Below are 25,708 nucleotides of genomic sequence, written 5' to 3'. Positions count from 1 at the left end.
TGATCTGCTGGCTCATCTGGAGGCCATCAGGGTTCTGACATCACATTGACCCTTAAACACATATGAGCAGAAGCCCTCAGGTAGAAGGCCTTGACATTCAAGTCCTCTAGAGCTGCTACCTCAAAAACAAGACAGAGAGGGTAAGGAAGCTTTGCAGGTGCTGTGTGAGGCAGGATACAGGCGACAGCAGTAACAACTTTGAGAGCCCACATCCTGTCAGCTGGTGACAGAGGAGGGGGGCCTGCCACCTGCTTATTTAAATGTCTCAGGGGGCCTGGTCTCTTTCTCTTTACAAGCAGATAACCTCCTCAGCTCCAAAGGTGGATCTCAGGACCCGAGTGGTGTTATATCTGTAACCTTGGAATCACAGTACTCTCAGGAGGGTGAGGCAGGAGGATTGCTATGAGTTAAGTCCCACCTCAGCTACATGAGTTCCAGGTCACTCAGGGTTACATGGTAATCCTGTCCCAAGATCAATTATTCTGGCACGGGTTCATGCACAGCTGTGAGCCAGCATCTGGGGAAGCTGAAGTAATCCCAGAACAGCTGCAGATACACAGGAGACTCCAGGGAGCCTTGTCTACCAAGTGAGACCCCGTCTCTGGAGGAGGTGAACAACATCCCCTCCCCCCATCACACTGGTTGCTGAGTGTGTGGTGGTGTGTGTCTTTAATCCCAGCAGTCAGGAGGCAGATGCAGGCAAACCTCTGAGAGTAAGCGAAGCTCAGGCTGCTTCCCTAGTGAGGAGCTGCCAGGGTACAGGGAGTCAGAGCAGAAAGGGGCAAAAATAAAATAAAATAATGTGCCTTTAAGATGTGACCCAGTGAGGCCCCAGCTCATCCAGAGAGCAACACCTCAGTGAGCAGCACCCCCATCCCACCTTTGCAGGGGAGAACCAGGCATGAAGCAAGCTTGTAGCTGAATGAGGAACACCTGTAGACAACCCAGAAGCTGCCACCTCTCCTTTGCCTCATCCGCCCTGGGGCAGAGCATTTGCCTGCACTCCCCCTGGCTCCCCAACAGGTCCCCACTCCCACTCCTGAGAGCCAGTGAGGCTGTGGGGCTGACACGTGTGATGGCAACAAAGAAAACAGGCTCAGGAGGTGGCCGCAAAGGACAGAACTGCGGTTTTATATGTGGCAAAATATCTCTCCTAGAGGAGTACAGACAGACAGACAGACAGACAGATGGGCACAGGACAGTAGACCGGGGGAGCGAAAGGTTGGGCAGTGCTATCTTCTAACCTGTTAGTGGAAGCTGCACCCCACCCCCCAGGAGGGTGGGGCAACATTGGCACAGGAGGTGACAAGACAGGCGTGAGGTGCCCACCCCCCGAGGTGGGCAGCTGGGCGGAGCCCAGTCCTCGTTGGCACAATCGGCTCTCTCTGGACCAGCTGTGATGCTGGGGAGGGGGCAGGGCTGCTGGACTATCCGGATGCCGAGGCTAAGGGAGCCCCAGGGGAGAGGGGCTACCAAGGCCTCTCTTGAGGAAGTGGACACTGGGGAAGAACAGATCACAAGAGGCCATACAGAGAAGCAGCAGCAACCAAGACCCCTAGGGGAGACCCAAGGTCCTCAGGAAGGCCCTGGATGGTGGTCATCTCGTGGGCACCAACACATGGAGCCTGTTCCCTGGGGCCTCGGGGTGAAGGAGAAGGAGCAGGTTTTTTGGTTTAGAATGAGGTGGACCAAAGTACTCATGGTCTCCACACCCAAGTGGCACGGAGATGCGGGGCTCAGATGCAGAGGGCCCCTCTCTTCTGATGTCAGCAGGCAGGGTGTGCTGTAGACAAAAGCTCATTCCTGGGGAGGGAAGGGTCGGAGGGAGGGGGGCAGCATCTTGAGTTCCTCACTCTTAAGTTTCAGTTTCTAGGCCCTGCTTTCTTGCCATGACCGTGGAGGGCAGAGAGCGCACACGGATGCCCAGTCAGCTTGCACCCAGCTCTGCTCCCCAAGGCAAGCTCCGCGTGGGTTTCCAAGCTGTGGCTTTCACCCACCAGAGAATGCTGCTAGGAAACTAGGTTATGGGATGGACATTGTGGAGGTTGGGGGGGGGGGTGTGGATCCCAGGTCTGGGGTTTGGGGAAGATTCAGCGGGCTCTCTTCAGGAAAAGCACCCAACCTTTCCTAAGTACCCCTGTGTTGGTAGAAGAAGCCCCACCCCCACCCCAATTAGGACCTTCGCTTACAGCCCCGAGTAGAAAGAGTTGAGGAAGTGCACCTTTTCTCTGGGAGGGAGAGACCCCCCAAAGATGGGGAAAGGGGACACTTCAGAGAGGAGGTATTCCCCCATCCACCCACTGCAGTTTAGGGAAAAACCTACAGCTGGGGATTAAGGACCTCCCAGAAGCTGGGATGATAATCACCAAAGAAATCCCAAACTTTAAGCAAAGGCATCTGAAAAATGAGGATCACAGCGCCCCCTGGAGGCAAGACGCATCTTGGGTGGTGCGCCCCTCTGCCCTCCCCTCCCCGAGCTCAGAGCCTTTCCTCTCCCAGGACTGCCCCTGCCTCTCAGCGGATGTAGACGCCTTGTCCCCAGCCCTCCAACTCATTCTTATTGCGCCCCAGAACCGGCCCACCACCCTCCGCACAGTAGCGGGCCTTGTTCCGGCCCCGGTTCCTGTTGTCGGTCATCTCCTCATAGTCTTCCTCGTCTTCCCAGGAGCCCTGCCGGGCTGGCGGCGTGCCTCCCCCTGCAGGGTCTCCAGGCCCTGGGCCCTCTGAAGGGTCTGTCTCCATGTCCACACACGAGTCTCCCGGCTCCGTGTAGGCAGAGTTTCGGCTGCCGGGGGTGTCAGCATCAAAGGTGTCTTGGCGGGATAGCGCCCGCAGGGTGCCTGCCCGGCCAGGTGGGTGGTTGCTGGGGTAAAGGCCTGGGGGCTGGCCCAGTTCCCCGGGGTACTCGTGCACACTGGCATGCTCCCCAGTGGCCCGGTCCAGCGGCTGGTCCCCGGAAGCAAGGTAGGGTCCCTGGTTAGCAGACAGACGGCACGCACCATGCAGATCAGGCAGGGGTGAGAAAAACACAAAGCAAGGCAGGTTAGTGATGGCGCCAAGGCACCAGCCTGGCTCCCGGAGGGCGCTGGTTCTAGGGGAGGGGCACCCAGAGCGGGAGCAGGGCGAAGGCTCTAGAGCTGAGCCTGAGGGCGAACCACAGGCCATTCGCCCCTCCCTCTAGCAGCCTGAGAGCACCCAACTTCATCTGAGCACGAACTCTCCTAGTAACCAAGGTAGGGAGCCCTGAATAATTAGTCACCGCGTTCTCAGTGCGTGTTATTAGTGCTTTCCTGGGTTAATCATCGTTAACAGCTCATGAGTACTGCAGCTCATTAGTTGTTGCTTGGGTTAGTCAATTGCTCCAATTTTCCCAGTACACTGAGATTTCAGCTCAGATTCACTGACCCCCTAGCTTCCTCTGCCTACACTAGACGTCAGCCACAGGCTTCCAAAAACCCACACTTTCCTTAAGCTAACCCTGAGTCTCCAAGGTTGACAGGATTCCTTTCCCGCCCCGCCCCGCCCCCCCCAAAAGCACTCAGAGCAGCCAATTTTTAGAAGGCGCATGACTACACGTCTCTACCCTCCCTAGCTTCACACCCACAGCCGGAGATCACAAGGTGGCCCAAGCCCTCATCACCAGTAGCTGACAGTTCCTGCCATCTCGGGCTGTGCGACGGAGCTATCTTCTCTGTGGTAACATTTCCTGGTTAGAGCAGGATGGGAATTGCCCAACAGCACCAGTTTCCAAAGTGCTTCCTGGAGCTGTTTTATGGCAGAGTGGGGCTGGGCAAAGAAGTGCTTCTGTGGTGCCTGGGGCTGGGAAGGGCAGGCTAGGCCCCCAGCTCCCTGAGAGTAGATCCAGGCTGGTTCCGCTTCTCTGAACAAGTGGGCCCTGGGGCTGAAAACCCGCTTGAGATGCAGCAGCCTAGAATGACGTCATGGTGTTCTGGCTCTAAGCCAAACCATACACTTAACGGTGTGGGCTCAGAGATGGGCTGTGGCGCCGTGGGAGGAGAGCCTTTCCTGGACTCTGTTTCCCTGGGAGACGGTGGAAGGTACAGCTTAGCTCACAGATGCTTCAGCCTGGGTCCCTCAAGGATTGAGGCATGCCGGGAAAAGGCAAGTTGTCTCGATTTGCTGACCCTCGCTCTGTAAGCTCTAACGTGGGTAAATGGAGCTGACAAAGGTAGTGCTGGCTTGTAATTCCAGCATCCAGGAGGCTGAAGCAGGAGGAATTGCCTCCAGTTTGAGGCCAGTCTGGAACACTGAAATTCCAGGGCCAGCTACTGCCAAAATGAAACTGGGTTTCCAAAAATCATCATCAACAACAACAACAAAAAGAAAAGGGTGTAGAGTCAGGTGAACAAGCCTATTTTTCTTCCTCAGATTTTCTTCCTAGTGCCTGGACTTATAATGGGTCCCCATCAGCCTCAAGTCCGGATGCAGTCCTAAGGGACCAGTCCCACCAAAAATCACAGACACCAGACGCTGCAGCTCACCACATTTTTTTACAAAATAAAACTCTTCCCTTCCTTCCTCATGTTCTCTGCACTCCTGGGTGGGAGGAAAGACTGGAGGAACATCGGCTACATGGCGTGCTCCTGAGGCTGGGCCACCGCGTCGCCTCCCCGCGGTGAGGTCTCCAGCCCGCCCCAGAAGCTGAGATTTCTCCTGAGCGAGGTGAGCACCTGTACCTGAAGGTTGGAGACGGGGGCAGGGCTGGAAGCCAGAGCAGCGGTAGCCATAGTGCGGTTCAGCAGCGGATTGGGTGGCGTGCTGCTAGGCGGGTGTGTGGCCTTCCAGTAGGCTTCCAAGTACTCGGCCAGGTGCTCGCAGGCATCTTCCAATTGGTTCTCGTCCAGGATGATGTCAAACATTTCCTGTGGAGGTGGGGTTAGGGGCGGGGCTGGGATGAGCGGGGGCGTGACCAAGGGTTGAAGGTGTGGCCTGGGTGCAGTGGGTGGAGTCAAGGGGGTTGAAGGACAAGGTTAAAAGGCCGCTAGATGTGGCCCATGGAAAGGACACTCAGACCTACAAAAGACGGAACTCAGCCCAACTCCCTCTCGTCTAGGGATAGGGAAATCAGGCCATGGCTCCGCACACAATAAGGAGTGCTTAGGCCATTTGGCCAACCAGGCATCCCTCTTTACCCAGGGCCTATCCCAGGTGGTGTCTTCCATGCAGGCTGAAGGAAACAGGAGAGCCCGAAAGGACACCTTGCCTTCCCTCCCCTGGGTCTGAGCACTCACGGGGGGACACTGCGCCAGCTTCTCCGAGGCTGCTATTTGGACGTTGAGGTGTTTGGATTGAGACTTCCCTCGGGACTTAATGAGCCTCTGCAGTACCTGGTTGGAGGGGAAGAAGGGCTAGAAGGACATGGGTAATGACCCAAGTCTAAAAGGCAGATTCTGCTTGGAGCCAGTGGGAAATCAGAGTCAGAGCCGTGGAATGTTCCATGATTCTCTGCCCTGGGCATCTCTGCCAGAATGAGCTCACAAGCTCTGTGTCCACTACAGAAGGGTTAGGGTTAGGGCAACACGCAACACCGACAGACAGACAGACAGACACACACACATACATACACACACACACACTCACTTTCTCACATAATCATACAATCATGCTCACACTCTCACTTTCTCACACACACATGCACAGACTCACATACTCACGAGCACATACTAAAATATTCATGCAACACACTCATACATGCAGACACACACACACACACACACACTCATACATACTCACACCTTGTCTACAGACTTTAATCCTCCAGTCTTACTCCCTCTTGTCCATATGAACAGTAACAATCATTCTTCACGGAGAAACTCCTTCCTGGATACTAGCCTTGCTCCTTGTGCTCTGGGATGAGAACTCGCTGTATCACCCAGGCTGGCATCCGACAGGCCCTGGGCACCGGTAATCTGCCACCTCCTGGCTATTCTGAGAAGCTGTTCTGTGTTTCTTTACAAGATCAATTTAGTTGTCGCCAAACTAAATCCAGCTACGGAGGGACATCACACCCATACGGAGAGACAGTCTACAACGTGGTCGGCCCATACTACTGCAAAACACCATTGTCATAAAAATCTAAAGAAAGCTCAAGAGCTGCTCCATGTTAAGAAGACTACATGTGGGGCTGGAGAGATGGCTCAGTGGTTAAGAGCACTGACTGCTCTTTCAAAGGACCCAGGTTCGAATCCTAGAACCTACATGGCAGCTCACGGCTGACTGTAACTCCACTTCCACATGCAAGCAAGACACTAATGCATATTTTAAAAAATCATTCTTTAAAAAAGAGTCGGTGGTGGTGCACACCTTTAATCCCAGCACTTGGGAGGCAGAGGCAGATCTCTGAGTTCGAGGCCAGCCTTGTCTACAGAGTGAGTTCCAGGACAGCCAGTGCTACACAGAGAAACCCTGTCTTGAAAAACCTAAAAAAGAAGGAGGAAGAGAAGAAGAAGAAAAGAGGCAGAAGACATGCAGTATGATCCTGGGTAATGGAAAATGGTATCATAAGGGAGAATTATTGGGACAGTTAAAAAAGCTCAATATGGTGCTATAGAGATAGCTCAGTGGGTAAGAGCAATGACTACTCTTCCAAAGATCATGAGTTCAAATCCCAGCACCCACATGGTAGCCCACAACCATCTGAAAAGAGATCTGAGTCCTCTTCTGGTGTCTAAAGACAGCTACAGTGTACTTATATGTAATAAATAAATAAATCTTTTTTTAATATGGGCTTCTTTTGTTGTTTGTTTTTTAAGACAGGGTCTCACTTTGTAACTATAGCTGGCCTGGAACTTGATATGAAGACCAGCTGGCCTTGAACTCACAAAGATCCACCAGCCTCTGCCTCCTGAGTGCACCACATTTTTAAATAATATAGGGTAATATAGGGTATGTGGGGAGCAGGTATTGGGGCAAGCCCAGGCTGTCCATGAACTCACAATGTAGCTGAGGCTGACCCAAACTTCAGATCCTCCTGACTCACTCTCCCAGAAAGCTCCTGGCCTTAAGAAATACATGCTGACATAAATGGAATGTAGGTGTGGGATTTGTTTTAAGTGTGTGCTGAGAACTGAATCCAGGGGCTCATACTTTATATGTGAGCTTATAATGTATCTTAAAAATAGGAATGAAAGGCCCAGGTGGTGGTGCACATCTTTAGTGCCCGAACTCAGGAGGCAGGGGCAGGGAATCTCTGTAACCCCAGCCTGGTCTACATAGTGAGTTTCAGACCAGCTAGGGCTTACACGGTATAAAACCATAAACAAAAATAAATAAAATAAAATTGGAGCTGGGCACAATAATCAACTGAAATAAAATAAAATCAGACTCGAGGTATAGCTTGGTGGCACAGCACTTGCGCAGCGCGTGCAGAGACACTGGGTTTGGTCTCAGCAATTGAAAAACACAAGGAAATGAAACTGAGGAGGTGGAATTAGGCAGACCAAAAGCTCAAGATTGCTAGTAGCTCAGTCAGTAGAGTGCTTGCCTCCCAAACCTGAAGACCTGAGTTCGAACCCCAGAATCAGCACAAAAAGTTGGGCATGGTGAGCCAGTGGGTTCACCTTTAATGCATGCATACGCCTTTAATCCCAGCACTTGGGAAGATACAGGATCTGAGTTCGAGGACAGCTTGGTTTACAGAGATAGTTCCAGGACACCCAGGGCTACACAGAGAAACCCTGTCTCAGATAAGTTGGGCATGGTGGTGTGAACATTATTCCAGTGCTGGTGAAGTAGAGACAAATGGATCCCTGGATCCAGTCAACCTAGCCTACCGGACCAATGAGAGACCCTGTCTCAAAAAATCTGGATGAGTCCTCTGGCCTACACACACACACACACACACACACACAGATGTTCAGTGTCATCCTTTGATACACAATGAGTTCAAGGCCAGCCTGGGACAGAGGAGACACTCTCTCAGATCAAACAAACAAACAACAACAACAACAAAACCCAAGCCAGGTGGTGGTGGCAGCACACACCTTTAAACCCAGCACTCAGGAAGGCAGAGGTAAGAAGATCTCTGTGAGTCCAAGGCCAGTCTGGTCTACAGAGCGAGTTCCAGGGCAGGAATGTTACACAGAAAAACCCTGTCTCAAAAAAACCAAACCAAACCAACAGAACATAGAGACCCAAGCTAGCATGTGCCTGGAATCTTAGCACTTGGGAGACAAAGTCAAGAGAATCAGGAGTTCAAGACCATCCTAAGTTGGACAGTGAATTAGAAGCCAGAGCGAACTACACGAGAGCCTGTCCCAAAGGCTGGAAACAAAGCTATCGGAAAGAATATGGCGCCTTCGTGGGCACCAGGCGCTTTACATAATTCACGCATTTACTAAGTTGTCACAGTGATCACTGAAGCGTGACTAGGCAGAAGATGGGAAAACTAGGGCACAGAGATGTTACTTGAGTTGCCAGGAGAACACAGTACTGCTAAGTGACAGCCCAGGGTGGGAAACCCAGGCGCTCAGAGCCCACACCCTTAACGTCAGTGGGGGAAGCAGAACCTCCGTTATTTTCTAGGCCAGAGAATGTTTCTGCATCCATCACCTCATTTGATCTTTGCACGCTCTCCACGCACAGATATGTAAATCCCATCCTGACAGTTAGATATCAGTAGAAATCAGGGACTCAGAAAGCTTAAGGGAATGGTGCAGGGTCTTAGCTCATGGACAGACGGTCATTAATGCTGGCTGCCGTCATGAGCTGGATTGTGCAAAAGGGCCTTTAAATACCTCACCTCGAATCCCTCAAAGTTCAGATACCATCCAGGCGTGCTGGCCTAGGTCTGCAACCTCAACCTGGAGAGGTTGAGGCAGGAGGATCATAAGTTCAAGGCCAGCCTAGGCTACAAATGACCTTGCCTCCAAACTGATGACCTGAATGAAAAAATTAAGAACAGAACCGTCACCTAAGTCCTTCCCCCATGTCTCTCAAATTCACTAGCATCTACAAGGGGAAGTTCATGGAGGCAGGAGTAAGTCACATGCCAGCATCCCAGGACTTGGCAGGCTCAAGCAGAGAACAGCAAGTTCAAGCTACACAGGGCAACCTGCCTTGAAAAGGAAAGACTGGCTCAGAGGTTAGCAGGACGCAAGTTCGATTCCTGGCCTCCATGTGAGGCAAATTCGATTCCCGGCCTGAAGTCCCAGCTCCAGGGAGATTCTCAGCTTCTGGCCTCAGATGCACGCATGCGTGTGCGTGCACACATCTGTGTGTGTGTGTGTGTGTGTGCGTGTGCCATAAGAGCCAGTCTCCTGCATCCACCTTGGGAGATGTGATCTTGATGTAAACAATGATGGGGGACGCGCGCACGCGCGCACACACACACACACACACACACACGCGCGCGCACACACACACACACACACACACACACACACACACACGCACACATAATTAACAAGAATAAAAAGAAAAAATTTTAAAGGAGGAAGGAGAAAGTTCCTTCCTCCTTTAGGTGGCCTCCCTACCACTACCCTGTATCAAAGTCCACATGAACAACTTTGCACAGCCTGACGTTACAAAATCCAAAACTTTCCAACCACCCCACAGCTGGGTGACACCAGAACAAACCATACCAGGTTCTTTCATTTTTCTGACCCAATGATGAACCAGAAGCTTGGAGATGAGACTGACCTGAGTAACCTTAATAACGTTTATAATATTGAATACACAGAAGGCACAGTGTACCCGACTCTTTCCATCCATATTAGGTTGTATAGTTCCAAAACCATGAATCTTACAGAGAAGGAAACTAAGGCTGGGACACCCCATCAAGGCCCATGCACCCCATCTCCAGAACAATCCTTGTAGAACGTGTCCACCATAAGAGCCAGTCTCCTGCACCCACCTTGGGAGAAGTGATCTTGATGTAAACAATGATGGGAGCCAGCGACGTTTTCGAGAGCTGGGCTGGGTGGTTGATGGTGTCAGCGTCCAAGGCAACCAGCTGCAAGGTCCGGGCCAGCTCGAAGATCCGCTCAATTTCACTCTGTACCTCAGCTGGGGCGTGGGGGCAGGGAGGAGATCGATCGTGAGGTCCCCCCAGGAGGCAGCGGAGAGAAGGGAAGCTGCTGGAGACTTTCCCAGCAGTTCACACCCCACCCACCCTGACAGCACGGGAGGGGGAGAGTGGGCGGGCGGCTCACCCAGGCTGGAGCGCGTGTTGGAGCGCTCGATGATAATGTGTTTGCTGGGGTTGTTGAGGACGGAGCGCTTGGCCAGGGAAATGTCAGCGGTTACCCGAGTGATGGAGATCCTGAAGCAGCAGGCAGGGGTGGGGTCAGGGGTTGGGTGGGCAAGAACATACTGTTCACTCACTGGCTCCAGGCCTGCCACCCTTGTCTCTGTCTACAAGTCCCAGAGCCATCCCTTTAGTGGTCCCTCGTATATCCCCAAGCGGATGGAAGGAACCGGTCCGGTGGAGAGCCAACTCTCAGGTCCTACCTGCCATCAAACTGATGCTTGAGAAAGTCGAACAACGCTTTCTGCATCATGTCTGTCACCTGTCATGCAGGGGCGGAGGGGAAGGGAGAAGTCAGGCCCTGAAGCCTCCCAGGAGGTCCACCTGCTGGGCCTCAGGACCCTCCCTTGCCCCCTTCTTTCAAAACTCTTGAGATGAAGGGGCCTCTAGAAGGGTGGAAGCTTCCTCGATGGCTGGGGCCTCTGATGCAGCCTGATTCCACTGGTCTCTTACGCGGCATCTCCAAAAGGGCTCTTAAGAATTTTCCTTGGGAGACTGGGCTTCCCATGGGTCAGGTCCCCTCAAGGGTTTTCTCTGAAGATATATGAGCTTTGGGGATACGGGACCCTCTGGAGGTCTGGGCCCATCTGGGTGCACTGCCCTTTAGAGCTCCTACCTCATAGCCCTTGAGCGACGGTCCCACCAGGATGATGGGCCTCATGGACGGCACCACGTCATACGGGGGCACATGCTCTGTCTGGGAGGGAAGCAGGGACGGGAAACCCCAAAGTAGAGATGGCATCAGCCCCTCTCCCCAAGTGTCCGGTTCCCCCATGCAGCCTTTCCTCCCTCTGACCCCAGAGCCCAAAAGTCGGTGTCAGAGGGTTGGGGTTGGGAGATGGCCAGGCAGGAGCAGGAAGGAGGGTAAAGGGAGAAAGATGTGGAAACAGGTGTTAGAACACCCCCCCCCCTTCTCATCCCCAGTGGGCAGACATAGAAAGCCGTCATACTCACCGATTTCTGCTTCTGTTTGGCTGGGTCCAGAGATTGCCAGGATGGGGAAGGGGAGAGGGGAAGGCACCAGGCAGGGGTAGAGGGTCAGGAAGGAGCCAGGACAGGAGAAGGGGCAAGAGAGCGGGAAGACGAGGAAAAACGACAGACATGCGTGTTAGTGACAGACAGAGCCAGAGAGGGGATGGGATCCCCGTGCCACAGGGGAGCCAAAGGTGGCCTTAGAGGTTGGGGGCAGGATGGACTGTCATCCAGTGGACGGAGACTAGTGGGTCAGGCCTCCTGGCTCCAAGATGTAGCTCTGAAAAGAGCTAGAGGCACTGGAAGCCCTAACCCAGAGCCCACACTCTGCTCTGTTGTGCATCTTCCTGTGTATTTTAAGGATTCCCTGTTCTGCATCTAGGAGAGCCCCTCGCCCATCCACTCAGAGCTGGAAAGGGGCAAATGAACGCCACCCAGAGTGGGGCATATGTTAGTCAGGAGGACAAAACTGGGCATGTTTATTACCAGACAAAGCAAGAGCTGCCTCTCCCTGAGAAGCTGGGCAGTGGGGTTTTATAAAGAGAGGTATGGCCCCAGCCCAGCCCCAGCCCCGTACATCCAGCCCAGGGACTTGAGCTGTAGAATGGGTCACATCTGGGCCACTCCAGCTCTTTTTCTTGGCCGAGAGCTGTAGCCTGACTCCCCCTCACAGGAAACCAGACAGAATTACCTTCTTAAAGAAGGGGATGCGCTTGCCGTGGGGTGGCGGCGTGGTGACACTGCTCACGCTAGTCTTGGCTGAGCCGCCGTGCTCCCCTAGCTCTGCCTCCTCCTCCTCTAACTCTAGGGGGTCTATCTCAAAGGCAAAGTTAGTCATTTCGTTACCTGGACCAGTCAGGAAGGAGGTGGGGAGAGGAGGAGGGATGAGCACGGAGACAGCGCAGAACACAGGATGGGATGGGGAAGAGAGAAAGAAGAGGTGAATGGAACGGAGCTGGGAGAATGAATGGGAGATGGGGGGTGTGGGGGGAGGCAGAGAGATGGAGCTACCACAGAGAGGGACAGGAGAGACGTGACAGACTCAGCTCAGAGGATAACCTATCTTTAATGGAGGGGTACTACTGCATGTGTTCTGGGGACTCAGAATTGGGGTACCTCCTACTGCAGGGAGGAGGGGACACCCCTGTGGAGAGACCACCCCACCCAGGAAAAACTCTCCCTCCCCTGGGCTGCAGGCTGCTCTTACCACTGGCAGGGGGTGTGGGGCGGCGGGTGCCAGTCACCACATCTCCCAGACTGGAACTGGAGTTGTCACCTGACTTGCTGTGTGGGCAGAGATGCAAAGGAACTGATGAGCAAAGGTGGGCGTGGGGCCGGGGGACGGCAGCACTCATGCAGTGCATTCTGGGTAGTTCTCCAACTCACCCACCCCTTCAGGCCATGGGCAGGTCCTGGAGGTCAAACATCAGCTCTGAGGACACCACCCCTCCCAGCTGGCCTCACCAGGGATAGCAAGCGTCCTGCCCACCCCCTCAGCAGACACCTGGAGCTGAGGCGGTTCTGGCGCAGGGTCTGTTCCTGCAGCAGGCGGAGACTGTCCAGCTTGACTGGGCTGGGGATGAATCCAACCTCGCAGCCTTCCTTCACCAGCCGCCCGATCCACCAGTCATTACTGTATTTCTGTGAACAAGAGACCAAGAGGGAGACTGGAGGTGAGAGCCATAGCTTCCTTCTGGAGAGACCTCCAAGTTGCCAACCCTGCCAGGAAACAGTTCCCTCAGAGAAGCCCCACTCCTGGCTTCAGCCTCTGAGATCCTCCCAGTTCCCAAGACAAGATCAAGACCAGGACCCTCTGTGACCATGGACCACCCTCTGTTAGAGAGAAGGTAAGAGGGCTCCTGCCTCCCTGAGATTCGTGCTGTGGGTAGGAGTGAAAGCAGACACATGCACCACAGGGCACACCAACACTATCACAGGGATCACAAGCCCTCTCAGCATCTCTGTGACTTAGGTATTACCGACCAATGAAAATTTACTGGGCTCAGAGAGGTGAAGAGATTTGCTTAAGGGTGCACAGCAGACTCAGCCCAGTGGTGTTCAGCTCAACAGCTTTTTCCCACTAGATTTCCAGATAGCCCCCCTCTCCTAGCACCCCTCCCATATACCCCCTAATGACCCACCCTCACCCCACTCCAGGTACCAAGGGTTCTGCCAACCTCTTTGATGTGCAGGAAGTCCTTGGGCTCAAAGGTGATGGCCACACCCTGTACAGGCACCTCATCCCCTGGAGACGGATTGTAGCCAACATTTGTCCGAACAGCAAAAGCCACCGGTTTGGTCTAGAGGGGACACATGAGGTGGATGAAGACGTAGAACTGCGGCCAAAAGGTACCTTGTATGACTGGAATCGTGACAGTGTGGTTGTTTGCTTTGTAAATTATTCATTAAAATGTATACTGAATGGGTTGTGTTGTTTTCCGTAACTTTTACACTAAAAAGCACCGGGTGGGGCACTGGGGAGATGGCTCATTGGATAACACTATCAGTGGTACAAGCTAGGCCGTCTGTTTGGATCCCAGAACCTAAGGAAGAGAGCTGCCCTCCATGCCTGTGCCCTCCATGTGTGTGCTCCAGCATTTCTGATAAAACTGAAGATTTTCAGATAACGTTTCATAAAATTGATGATTACATAAGATAATAGATAAATAAAAATTTTTGGAAGAAACTCAGATACAATGATAGGCATATGAAAGCATGGAGAAGATAATTGAAAAAGGAAGTGGCAACATTTTTAGATAATACTGAAGATTTACATCTAACTTGTGTGTGATAAAATTGTGGATTATATTTGACAGTTCATAATATTGAAGATTTTTTGGAAAAAATTCAGATAAAATTATAGGCACATAAATAGATTTACGATATAATTTATAAATGAAGTGGAAACATTTTCTGTTAAAACTGAAGATTTTCATATAATTTATGTATCAAAAAATTGAGGATTACTTGGAATTATTGATAATATAAAATTTTTTTGGAAACATTCAGACAAATTGCTAGGCATACAAATTCATTTAGAATATAAATGAAACAGATGTGGGAGATATTTTAAAAATATTGTCAAAAACATATGTATGATTAAATTGAGAATTATACGGGATAACTGATAATCTTTAAGATTATTTGGAAATATTCAGAAATATAATGGGCATATAAATACATTTGGGATATAATTGAAAATGAAGTGGAAACATTTTCTGATAAAGCTGAGGATTTTCATATACATATGTATCATAACATTGAGGATTACAAAGAATAATTGATAATATTGAATATTTTTAATAAAACTCATAAAATGATAGGCATACATTTATCAGAAAATGTCCTCACACATACAGCACCATGCCCAAACACGCACAAGAGCACACACACACACTAGTTAATTCAAAAGAAAACAAACAGCCGGGCGGTGGTGGCACACGCCTTTAATCCTAGCACTTGAGAGGCAGAGGCAGGCAGATTTCTGAGTTTGAGGCCAGCCTGGTCTACAGAGTGAGTTCTAGGACAGCCAGGGCTATACAGAGAAACCCTGTCTCAAAAAACCAAAAAAGAAAAAAGAAGAGAAAAAAAAAAAAGACTGGAATTCAGGGCTGGAGAGAAGACAGCTCAGCCAGGAAAGGAGTCTGTATCACGTTTGATAGATAACCTGGGCCCAGTCCTCAGGACTAATATGGAGGAAGGTCGGACCCAACTGCCTCAAGTTGGCCTCTGACCTCCACATATACACCACGACATACAACTCAGACACACAAATGCAGGATAATTTTTAAGTATTTAAAAATGGAATCTAGGGGCCGGAGAGATGGTTCAGCAGTCAAGAGCACTGGCTGCTCTTCCAGAGGTCCTGAGTTCAGTTCCCAGCAACTACAGGCTAGCTCGGGACCATCTGTAATAGTATCTGATGTCCTTTTCTGGTTTGTCTGAAGACAGCTACAGCGTACTTACATACATAAAATAAATAAATGTGCATGTGTGTGCCTATGTGTGTGAGAGAAGCAAGTCATGAGTGTTCACAAGCCACAGTAACCTATCTGGTCAGGAGTCAATTCTCTCCTGTCACTGTGGGTCCCAGAAATAAAACTCTGGGGGTCAGGCCTGCCTTGCAAGTGCTTTTACTAATTGAGCAACTTTAATCAGTGCCCCACTCCCTTTTTCTTTCTTTTTTTTTCTTTTTCTTTTTTAGATGTAAAAAAAAGATATCATGTGTTCTAGGCTAACCTTGAACCCAATATGTGGCCAAGGATGACCTTGGACTTCTCCTCTGGCTTCTACCTCCCAAGTGCTGGGATTACAGACATGCGCCACTAAGCCTGGTTGGTTGGTTGGTTGGTTGGTTTGGTTTGGTGATGCTAGGGATTGAAGCCAGCTCTATGCTAGGCAAGCACTGCACCAGCCGAGCGATGTCTGCAGTCCAGGCTGCCATTCTTCAGGAGTCCTGAGCTTCAAATCAAGCCCGAGCCGACTGCTCATCCAGATCCAGGGTAACCTCCCTGTGAGGTCCGTGACACTTCTCAGCTCAGTGACGATCAATGCTGTCAAACAGGCTGATGTGAGCACAAACTCAGAGGATGACAGGCAATGGGTGGTTCCCAGCACCCACATCCAGTGGCTCACAGAAGACTCTAATTCCAGCTCCAGGTTTTAGATGCCTTCTCCTGGCCTTTATGGGCATCCGTGCATGCTTAGCATACAGACATATACATAAGTGCTAGACAGACAGACTGACAGACAGGTGAGTAGGTAGGTAGAAAGATAGATATTGAGGCCCTATGTGGTAGTACACTTTTTTCTTTAATTTATTTTATGCATATGAGTACACGGTGACTGTCTTCAGACACACCTGAAGAGGGTGTCGGGCCCCATTACAGATGGTCAAGAACCACCATGTGGTTGCTGGGAATTGAACTTAGGACCTCTGAAAGAGCAGTCAGTGCTCTTAACCAATTCTACAGCCCAATAGGGGGCATCTCTAATTCTAGTACTTGAGAGGCCAGTCTAGTCTATAACAGTGAGTTCCAGGATAGCCAAAGCTATATATTGAGACCCTGTCTCAAAACAAATAAATAAAGAAATTTTTGTTTTGTTTTGTTTTTTGGATTTGGTTTTTTCGAGACAGGGTTTCTCTGTATAGCCCTGGCTGTCCTGGAACTCACTCTGTAGACCAGGCTGGCCTCGAACTCAGAAATCCGACTGCTTCTGCCTCCCAGAGTGCTGGGATTACAGGCGTGCGCTACCACCGCCCGGCAATTTTTCTTTTTTTTTTTTTTTTTTTTTTTGGTTTTTTTTGGGGGGGGATTTGGTTTTTTCAAGACAGGGTTTTTTCAAGACAAGGCTGGCCTGGAGCTCACTCTGTAAACCAGGCTGGCCTCGAACTCAGAAATCCGCCTGCCTCTGCCTTCCAGATTGCTGGGATTACAGACCGTGCGCCACCAACGCCCAGCGCAAAATTTTCTTTTAAGAGTCACTTACTTATTTTATGTATAGGAATACCCTATCTACATGTACATCTACACACCAGAAGAGGGCATCAGAACACATTACAGATGGTTGTAAGCCACCATGTGGTTGCTGGGAATAGAACTCAGGACCTCTGGAAGAGCAGATAATCCTCTTAACTACTGAGCCGTCTCTCTAACCCCAATAAAGCAGTCTTTTAAAAGAATCTAGAATTTGGTGGGGTTGCAGGTGGTGCATGCCTTTAATCCCAGCTCTTAGGCAGGCAGATCTCCGTGAGTTCAAGGCTAGGCTGGTCTACAGAGTGAGTTCCAGGACAACCAGGGCCACAGAAAAATCCTGTCTCCAAAAAAAAAAAAAAAAAAAAAAAAAAAGGAACCTGGACTTTGACATTTAACTCTGTTGGTGCTTCCAGGGCATCAGGTACCCTGTTTTGTATACATTATGATGTCATGGAAAAGTGGCAAACTGGCAAACGGGACTGAGATGGCTCAGTGGGTGGTAAAGTGCTTGAGTGCAGGGGGTGGGCGTGGTCAGAGACCCCTCCTAGCTATCATCAGCTCCTGAGGTGGCAATGTCCCGCCCCTAGACAAACACCCTAGCACATCTGTAAAGGCCAGGAACGGAGGTCCACACCTGGAACCGGAGCACAGGGGTTTCACAAGCAGAGATAGGGCACACTGGCCTGTCGAGTCAAAACAGAAACTCCGGCATCAGTAAGGAACAATTGAGGAAGACTCCTAACATCGACCTCTGGCCTACACTACAGCAGATGTGGGTGTGTTCACCTGCAAGTACACATGCACACACAAATGTACAACACACACACACACATCATATGTGGTGCCTCAGTCTGTAATTCCACCTCTCAGGAGGCTGAGAAAAGAGGATTGCTGTAAGTTCTGGGACATCCTGGCCTACGGAATGAGAGACAGCCTGCTTCAAACACCAAAGAAAAGGGCCAGTAAGATGGCTAAGCATTTAAGGAGCTTGCTGCCAAGCCTGACACCTGAATTGGATCCCTTGGTGGGGGAGAGGGCAGCTCCACACTTGTCCTGACTTCCTGTGTTCAGTACAGCATGCACAGTCTCTTTCCCCCTCCCCAAATAAGGGTGGCTTAAAAAAATGTAAAATGTAGACACCCTCAGTAAAAAAGGGCTGGGCAGGTGGCACACGCCTTTAATCCCAGCACTTGGGAGGTAAAGGGCAGGAGGATCTCTGAGTTCGAGGCCACCCTGGTCTACAGAGTGAGTTCCAGGATGGCCAGGGCTATTACATAGAGAAACCCCTACCTTGAAAAAAGAAGGGGGAGGGGGCTGGGGATACCTTAAGATCAATCTTATGAGTGTGTATGCATGTATATGTGTGTGCCTGTATACATGTATACAAGTGTTATATATACATGTGTGTGTATGTGTATATATATGCGTGTAGGTGTGTGTATGTATACATGAGTGTAAATGTGTGTGCGTGTATGTAGGTGTGTGTGTATACATGAGTGTGTGTGTATACATGAATGTGTATGTGTGTGTGTATACATGAGTGTGTGCATATGCATGTGTGTATACATGAGTGTGTATGCGTGAATGTGTATATGTAGGTGCAGGGATCAGGCCTAGAAGCTGGGTGTATTCTGAAGACTGAATCAGGAGCACTGAAGTTCAAGGCTAGCATTGGCCACATACTCAGCATTTGCTCTAGGCCAAACAACGACCATGGCTGGGTTCCAGATCAGAATGCTTGTTGGATTGTAGAAAGTAGGTTTGTTTTCCTTGTGGTGCTGGAGACTGAACCCAGGACCTCGTGCCAGCAAGACAAGCACTCTGCATTGAGCTGCATCCCTAGCCCAGGAAGAAGCAAGTTCATCACTTATCAAGCTATGTGGAAATAGCGTCAGACACTTCGAATGGTGCATGAGGAAGAAGAAACTAGCACAGCCCATACGCTTTCCTCACAGGGGAAAGACACAGGACAGACCTCTGTACGCAGCTGGTCCAAAGCTTGACCAAGTCTGCGCAGGCTCTCTCGGGATGGAGGGGGCGGGGATGAGGAGAAGGCCCACGGGCCTCCCCTATCATTAGTCTCACCTTGGCTTTCTCGAGCTGGGCTAAGGCCTGGCGCTCGGCCTCCTTCCTTAAGGCTTCCCGGTCCTCCTCCAGAGACACGTCAGAGTCTGATGGGCGGCTTGTGTAGGACTCAGCTGAGCCCTGAAAACAGAGGGGACCAGCTGAAGGCCAGCAGCACCGCTTCTTCTGCCTCCTGGGACAGCATGGAGGTGCCACCAGGGGTCAAAGTTGGCAGGCCTGTGGGATGAGTGTGACCCTAGGAAAGGTGACAACAGCCAGCGGGAGGTTAAGGCAGGTCTAAAGACAGCTGCGTGGGGCTTGGGAGGGGTGGGAACCTGATAGGGGCACAGCCCAAGGGAGGAGTGCCAGGGGATGACTCTAACTCCCAGCTCCTCCTCCTCTGCCCTGGCCCTGAATGGCCAAGAAGGCATAGCAGAAATTCAACGCCACCCTTTCCAGGGACTGGAGCTGCCTTCTTAGGCCTGAATCCTCACGATTGTCCATGGCTGGTCCATTGGAATGACAGGGCCACCAAAATTGTTGATTGAGGGTCAGGGGAGCAAGACACCCACCTCCCCTACTTCTTTAGCTGGGAATTTCTGAATAGGGCTGCTGAGGCTGCCTTATGATTTTCAGGGCAGTTCAGCAGGAGGTAGGAGGGGAAGTGGAAGATGGAATAGGTCTCTTCCCTGACACTAGGCTGTGGGATTTCAGGGTAAAGTCAAGTTGTTAAGACTGAGTGTGACAGGAACCCAACATGGACCACAGTTGCCATCCCAGAGTGCCAAGGACTCTGGTACACACACACACACACTCACACACACGAGACACGTAGAAGCTACACAGACATCATGACACTGGTCAGCAGTGTGCAGACATGTGTGTATATTTGGAAATACAGGGTGAGCTTGAGAAGATAGGTGTCCTCCATCGTGTGTGCTGGGTATAAACAATCAAATCACCGAGGACGCCCGAGAGGTCTATGTCCCCGAGGGTAAGAGGCAAAGGGTGGCAGAGGACAGGATGCATGGATTTGGTGTGACTTCTGGAAGGGCGGCAGACAAGCCTGGGCGGGGATATGAAGAAGATGTGGATTTACAGGCATGTGAGGGATATCTCCTGAGGGCAGGAAAGAGTCACTTGGCTGGGATTGCCCGCTGGTTTGGCATGGGAGAGCGGAGGCCAAGACCTACTGGAGGCTGGCAAGGGGGGGACTGAAGGCTCTTCCGGCCTCAACAACAAACGCATGGCATCATCAGGTGACACAAGCATTACCTTCCTAGGGAAATCCTGGGAACCAGAGGCTGGAGATTTGGGTCACTAACTAAAGCTGAAGAGTCACAAAACCAGGGGGAGGGAGAAGCAAAAGGACCCCCATTCTCCCTTGTTACACAGCCCCCCAAAACAAGAATACAGACGCCCAGATAGACAGAGGCGAGCAGAGATAAACAGGCAGAAAGACACCCATTGACCCCAACAGACTCGCATATGCGCATACACACACACACACACACACACACAACCAGAACTGGGAGGCAGGAAAGGTAAAGAAGCCCAGAACCGGCCTAGAGAAAGGCCCTCCACAGCAGTTTGAGGGGTTCCTCCACCCACCCACCGCCTACCCCATCCCCAGCTCACCACTACCAGGGTCCGGCTGGGCACCTCCATCTCGGCGGGCGCCCTCAGTGCCCGGCCCTGCCGCCCCAGGGGTGGCCCACACAGCCGGTTCCCCCAGGAGCTCAGGTTACAAGCAGAATTGCTACATGTGCAAACTGCTGGGGTATATTTAGCTCAGAGATGTGGCAAGGTCTGCCCCCCACTCCCGCCACCTACTGGGGGTAGGACTTGGGGAGCTAGGAGTAGGAAGAATGGGAGCTTGTGGGGGTCTAACCCCTGGGCTGGCAAGGGGGGACTGAGGCTCTTCCAGCCTCAACAACCAAAGCATGGCATCATTGGTTCTAGGCCCGGCACTGGCCAGTTCTGGAACAGAAGGGCTAAAGGAATGATTAAGGAAATAACTTTGAATCTGCTTGTGTATTTTTTTGTTTTGTTTTTTGGGGTTTGTTTTGTTTTGTTTTTGTTTTTGTTTTTGTTTTTTTTTTGAGACAGGGTTTCTCTGTATAGCCCTGGCTGTCCTGGAACTCACTCTGTAGACAAAGCTGGCCTCGAACTCAGAAATCCGCCTGCCTCTGCCTCCCAGAGTGCTGGGATTACAGGCGTGCGCCAGCACCGCCCAGCTCTGTTTGTGTATTTTAGACACACTCAGATCAAAACCTCCCTTCAGTCTCTGGAGGTAGGCCTGGGCTCATGCAGGAAAAACTCAGAGACAGAAGAATCAAAAAGAAAGTACTCAGTTCAGTCAGTGACGGAGGATCTGCCTGCTGCTACGGTCACGCGTGGACCCAGTGGGACTTGTGCCAGGGGGCTCCTCCCACCAAGTGTCCTCTGTCCTCTCACACTCCTCTACTGTCTCCTTAGTCACACTCCTTTCCTTGTTTGATCCCGAGCCCCTCTTGCCTTTTTTGGGTACTGGGCTTTGTTGAGATGCTCAGTAGCCATAGCAACCACATGCCTCCTCGCTGCCTCTCCCCAGCCTAAGATGGCCTGGGGTTGAGGGAAGAGGGGAAGTGGCAGTTTTCCCAGCTCAGCGTGAGGGCCCAGAGCTACTGTCAGCACCAACTTCAGCTAGGGATGCAGGCTACATCCCTCTGCAATAAAACGCCCCTTACCCCACATCTTGCCTCTCTGTGTGCATGTTTTAAAAAAGTCATCATTGGAAGCAGAGAGGCTGCGTTCTTGACCCACACCAAACTAGGGCCGGCTATCTCGGCTTCTTTCCAAGCACCTGCCTCAGCCCCACCCCATCACAGATTCTGGGGGAGGACATGGAAGCAGACAGCCGGCAGGGGGAGTGGGTGACAGCCCGAAGCAAGCCAGGAGGAGGCAGGCCAGGCTGTCCCTGAATGAGATGACGCAGGCAGGCAGGCAGGCAGCAGGGGCTGGGAGCTGGTGCTGGAGGAGGGGCGGAAGCAGTGGGTGCAGAGAGGTCACGGGGTGTCGGGTGTGTCCAGGTAGGTGACAAGAGATAGGAGGAAGGGTTTGGCAAGCCAGCCGCACCCCACCGGCTGCATCTCCCAACCCCTCTTCCCCGTTACCTGGCGGACAAAGCTGTTGGACGTTGTATCGGAGGAGGTGCTCCCGTCGGACCTTTTGAACCGCCCTTTCCTCTTGCTGTACTTGCCCTGGAGAGGAGGGGGAAGAACGAGAGTGAAATCAGACTCTTTCCCAGTTCACCTCCTGCCAGGGCTGGAGACGTACGCAGCCAGCCTAGCCTGTGGACTCTCTGCTCTGCCCCACCCCTGTCCTCAGCTTCTCCATCTAGAGGTGGCCAGCCTGAAAGGAAAGAGGGTCTTCTCCCTCACCGACGGTGCCTGGACCACAGCCACCGTGACGGACCTTGAAAGAGACCCTGGGATGCACACACAGTAATCCCCCAAATCAAACCGAAGGCTGGGAAGCGGAAGGCCCGAGGAACGGGAGGCTCATTAGGCAGCGAAACTAATTAAGATGCTGGGCAGGCTGCAGCAGCCTCGGGGGAAGGGAGAGGCTGCCTGCAGCGCAGGGGAGCGGAGGAAGAGAGGGGGATGTCCTCTCCCCTGCATCTGGAGCTGAGGGGGCAGAGTGTGCTGTGCCCCCAGAGAGAGGAGGAGAGGCAACCCAGGGCCAGGCTCGATTCGTCCCCTGAGCCCAAGTCCTGTGCTTTCTGCTTCCTGGAGTGGGGAGGGAAAGACATTCAGCTCCTGAAGACCCAAAGTCAGGGTTCTGAGGAAGGAAAAGAGGGAGGCGGTCCAGAAGAACCAACCCTGTCAGGAAGGTAAACATTCCAACCTGTGGCCTGGTGCCTCGGAGTAGGCTCAGGCTCCCACTCCAGCCTAGCAGAACTTTCTCTCAAGCCTCCATCCTGGCAATCAGCGTTTATATTCCTCCCCAAGGCAGGATCCTCTCTCCTCCCACGCCAGCCTCTGCTGCCCAGGCCCCATGCCCATGGTACTAACCCTGCCCCATCAATCTAAAGGCCCTTCGGCCCCACCCCAAGCTGAGACTAGAACATATAGTCTTGCCAGTACCGGGTAAAATGGTTAATCTCTCTTACTGGGCTCTAACTTGGGTGGAGGAGCCTGCCTGACCTCTCACAAAGTACGGCATTGAGTATCTCCATGCTTCCTCTAAGGGAGCTGCTTCTGCGTGTCTCTCTCTCTCTCTCTCTCTCTCTCTCTCTCTCTCTCTCACACACACACACACACACACACACTCTCATTCTTGGCCCTTGCCCAGTACAGAATGGGCAGAAATGCCCAAGCACTTCTGCCCCCAGCCTCTATCCCAGACTTTCTTTGACCAAAGAACCCAGAGGCATCTCAACTACACTGCAGGCTCTGGCTCCTGAGACCTGGTAACAAGGACGGTGGTGAGCCAGGCATAGTGACTCACGACTCACACCTGTAATTCTCTACTCTTGGAGGTAGAGGAAGGAGGATCAGAAGTTCAAGGCCAGCCTGGATTATAAGATCCTAACACACACACACACACACACACACACACACACGCACACGCACACGCACACGCGCACGCGCACGCGCACGCGCACACGCACACGCACACGCACACACATACACAATGAATAATAGGACTGAATATTCTATGATCCTCTTTCCTTCTTTAAAACTAGACATACAGCTAAAATAGTTTTGAGGCTCGCTACAGACCTAAGAGCACCACTACCTCACCCCAGCTGGGCAAAGGGAGTGGCCTTCAGAGGGACAGGGGACAGCTGAAAGGAAGACATCAGTCAGTCAGCTGCCTCCCAGACTCCAAGGGGCCTGGGGTGGAGAAACGAAGTATTTTTAGGTCTGACCTGACCCCCCATACACACCCATCAACCACATCACGTCGCTCACAGTTGCTCCAGGCTGGCCACAGCAATGCAAGAGTTAATGCTATCCTTGGAGAAGGACAAGTCCTAGAGAAATCCCCTGGCATGGCCACCACATACCCTGCTGGTCATTCTATGGGGACCTTGTATGCCCAAGAAGGCCCCTACCTAGGGGTAACTCAGGCACATAGGAAAAGTGAACGTGCCAGAAGGCAGTGCCCCTCCCCCAGGTAAAATAGCGTCCTCCACTCCAAGACAGTGAGTTGGCACCCACCCAACTTTCCAAACTTTGGAGGCTCCCACCCCTTGGGGCAGGGGGAGGGGTAAACTAATATGGGTGTTGGGAGTAGGGAAACATCCAAGAGAAGGGTGGGGACCAGGTGTCTAGGAGAGGGCCTCCCAGAACTGATCCCTTCTCCACCTTCGAAAGCCAATGTCTGAGCCTTCGAAGGCCTGTTGGCAACGCCCTCTGACCATCGCCTCTGCCTTTTCCCAGTACTACCCCCGCCCCACCCACATCTACTAGCGCCCCTAAACGTGCTCTGCGTCGCCCCCCTCGCCTGATTCGCTCTCCAGCCTCCTTCCAACTCCGCTTCTCAAGGCCTGGATTTCCCCCAACCCCCATCAGCATCCCCGCTGTCAGCCTGCTGGAGCCGGTACCCCAGCAGCAGGAACCTGGACGCGGGGGAGACCTGGAGGCGAGGTTGACAGGCATTCCACCCGCCTCCTCTCCGTTCCGCAGCACCGCAGCCCGACTCGGGCCAATAGTCCATCGGACATTAACCCTCGAGAATGGGGGGTCGCGCAGACACCCCTCTCCCATCCACGCGGGACATATAACCCTTTCCTTCCCGGGGCTTTCCAGCCTATCCCCAAGGTCCGCAGAAGCGGTCCTTTCCCTCGAGCCTGGCACCTCGCCTCACCTGTGGGCTGGGGTCGAAGACCTCCATAGGAATCTCTTGGGAAGGTGGGTAAGGGCCCCGGGACATGCCGCTCTTCTGGACCATGGAGAGGATCCTCCGGTCCGGCCGCCCTCCCGGCCCAGCCGGGCGCCCTCAGCGCATGGGAGAGGCCGTCCGAGCCGAGAACAGCGCGGCGTCGCGCAGCCAGCACCGGGTGCAGTCGCCCAGCCGGACCTCCGGCTGCACGCTCGCTGCCTTGCTGCCTTCCCGGCTCGCGCTCTGCTCTCTGCCTCTGCCGCCGCCGCCGCCGCCTCCGCCCCTGAAGGCTCAGCATCTCCCCCCCCCCCGCCCCTCCCTCGCTCCCGCCCCTCGCCGCGGCCCCGCCCCTCGAGCCCCTCCGCCGGCTGAGCGCAGACAATGGCCGAGTGGCGGAGCCCGGCTGGCCTCCTGAACGCACAGGGGGCTCGATCGCTGTCCTCCGATTAGTCTGGGATGAGGGCGGCCAGCAGGGGACCAAGAGGAAACCGGCCTTGAGGCTGGGGTGGAGGTGGGGGGCGTTTACCAGTGTGTGCCAAGCTTTAATGGGGGGCGAAGCACAGGTTGGTACGGCTGGAACCGCCTCCCTTTCTGCCCCAAAATACTCTCAGCTGGTCTCCCTGAGCGACTCCAGCTTGGGCCAGCGGAACTTCCCGGTCCCTGTGATCTGGGACCTGGCTTTAACTCCTTTCTCCCCAGTATGAGGCCCAGGCCGCCATGAAACTAGCTTAGTAGCCCTCCCTTTACAACCTGGCTCTACGTAGCTCTGCTAGCTGGGGCTGAGGATGGAGAAGGCCAACAGGGACAGTGGGAATACTGACCAGGGACCCAGCAATGCTCCCGCCTCACCAGTTACTAAGGTCCCTCAGGCTCTTCCAAAAGGCCTGGAGTCAGGCTTAGCAAGTCCCTGTTGCTTCTAAGAGAAATGAAAGAGGAGGAAGTATGAAGATGGGGGAGGGGCTATTCAAAATTATACACCATGACTGTTGACCTAGGATTGTCTCTCCTTGACTGAGGAATGAATGCCCCAGAACTGTGGCTAGAAGTAGGATCCTAG

General features: G+C 52.6%; 1 protein-coding gene and 1 long non-coding RNA gene across 4 annotated transcripts; one reads left to right on the top strand and one right to left on the bottom strand.

Annotated features, from left to right (window-relative positions):
• Positions 1–1,564: 1,564 nt before the first annotated feature.
• On the bottom strand, positions 1,565–24,920 carry Cacnb1 (calcium voltage-gated channel auxiliary subunit beta 1). Of its 3 annotated transcripts, none has more exons than XM_052195708.1 (14): positions 24,637–24,920; positions 21,936–22,022; positions 18,802–18,921; positions 13,417–13,539; positions 12,744–12,880; positions 12,447–12,523; positions 11,931–12,085; positions 10,884–10,964; positions 10,471–10,529; positions 10,173–10,282; positions 9,875–10,026; positions 5,253–5,348; positions 4,698–4,883; positions 1,565–2,973 (listed from the first exon to the last, which is right to left on the bottom strand). In XM_052195708.1, exons 1-14 carry the CDS (start codon positions 24,718–24,720, stop codon positions 2,515–2,517), a joined length of 1,926 nt encoding a protein of 641 aa, XP_052051668.1. In that variant the 5' UTR covers positions 24,721–24,920; the 3' UTR covers positions 1,565–2,514. The 3 variants fall into 3 exon arrangements, 2 of the variants coding, with proteins under 2 accessions (XP_052051668.1, XP_052051669.1); XM_052195709.1 differs by lacking the exon at positions 11,931–12,085 and adding an exon at positions 11,222–11,241; XR_007979814.1 differs by having other exon boundaries at positions 2,885–2,973; positions 3,641–4,883.
• LOC127694221 (uncharacterized) lies at positions 4,585–6,742 on the top strand. Its single transcript, XR_007979815.1, has 2 exons — positions 4,585–4,683; positions 5,158–6,742. It is a non-coding gene; the product is annotated as an uncharacterized LOC127694221 (long non-coding RNA).
• Positions 24,921–25,708: the final 788 nt, after the last annotated feature.

The sequence above is a fragment of the Apodemus sylvaticus genome, chromosome 10, assembly GCF_947179515.1.
Source record: "Apodemus sylvaticus chromosome 10, mApoSyl1.1, whole genome shotgun sequence".
Taxonomy (NCBI): Eukaryota; Metazoa; Chordata; class Mammalia; order Rodentia; family Muridae; genus Apodemus; species Apodemus sylvaticus.
This window is presented reverse-complemented; position numbering and strand designations above follow the sequence as displayed.

Coding starts and splice junctions, on each gene's coding strand:
- Cacnb1 (XM_052195708.1), bottom strand. CDS start 24,720: ATGGTCCAGAAGAGCGGCATGTCCCGGGGCCCTTACCCACCTTCCCAA. Junction 12,086..12,446: donor CCCCACACCCCCTGCCAGTG/GTAAGAGCAGCC, acceptor TGACTGGTCCAG/GTAACGAAATGACTAACTTT. Junction 5,349..9,874: donor TCAAGATCACTTCTCCCAAG/GTGGGTGCAGGA, acceptor CCCTCCAACCAG/GTACTGCAGAGGCTCATTAA.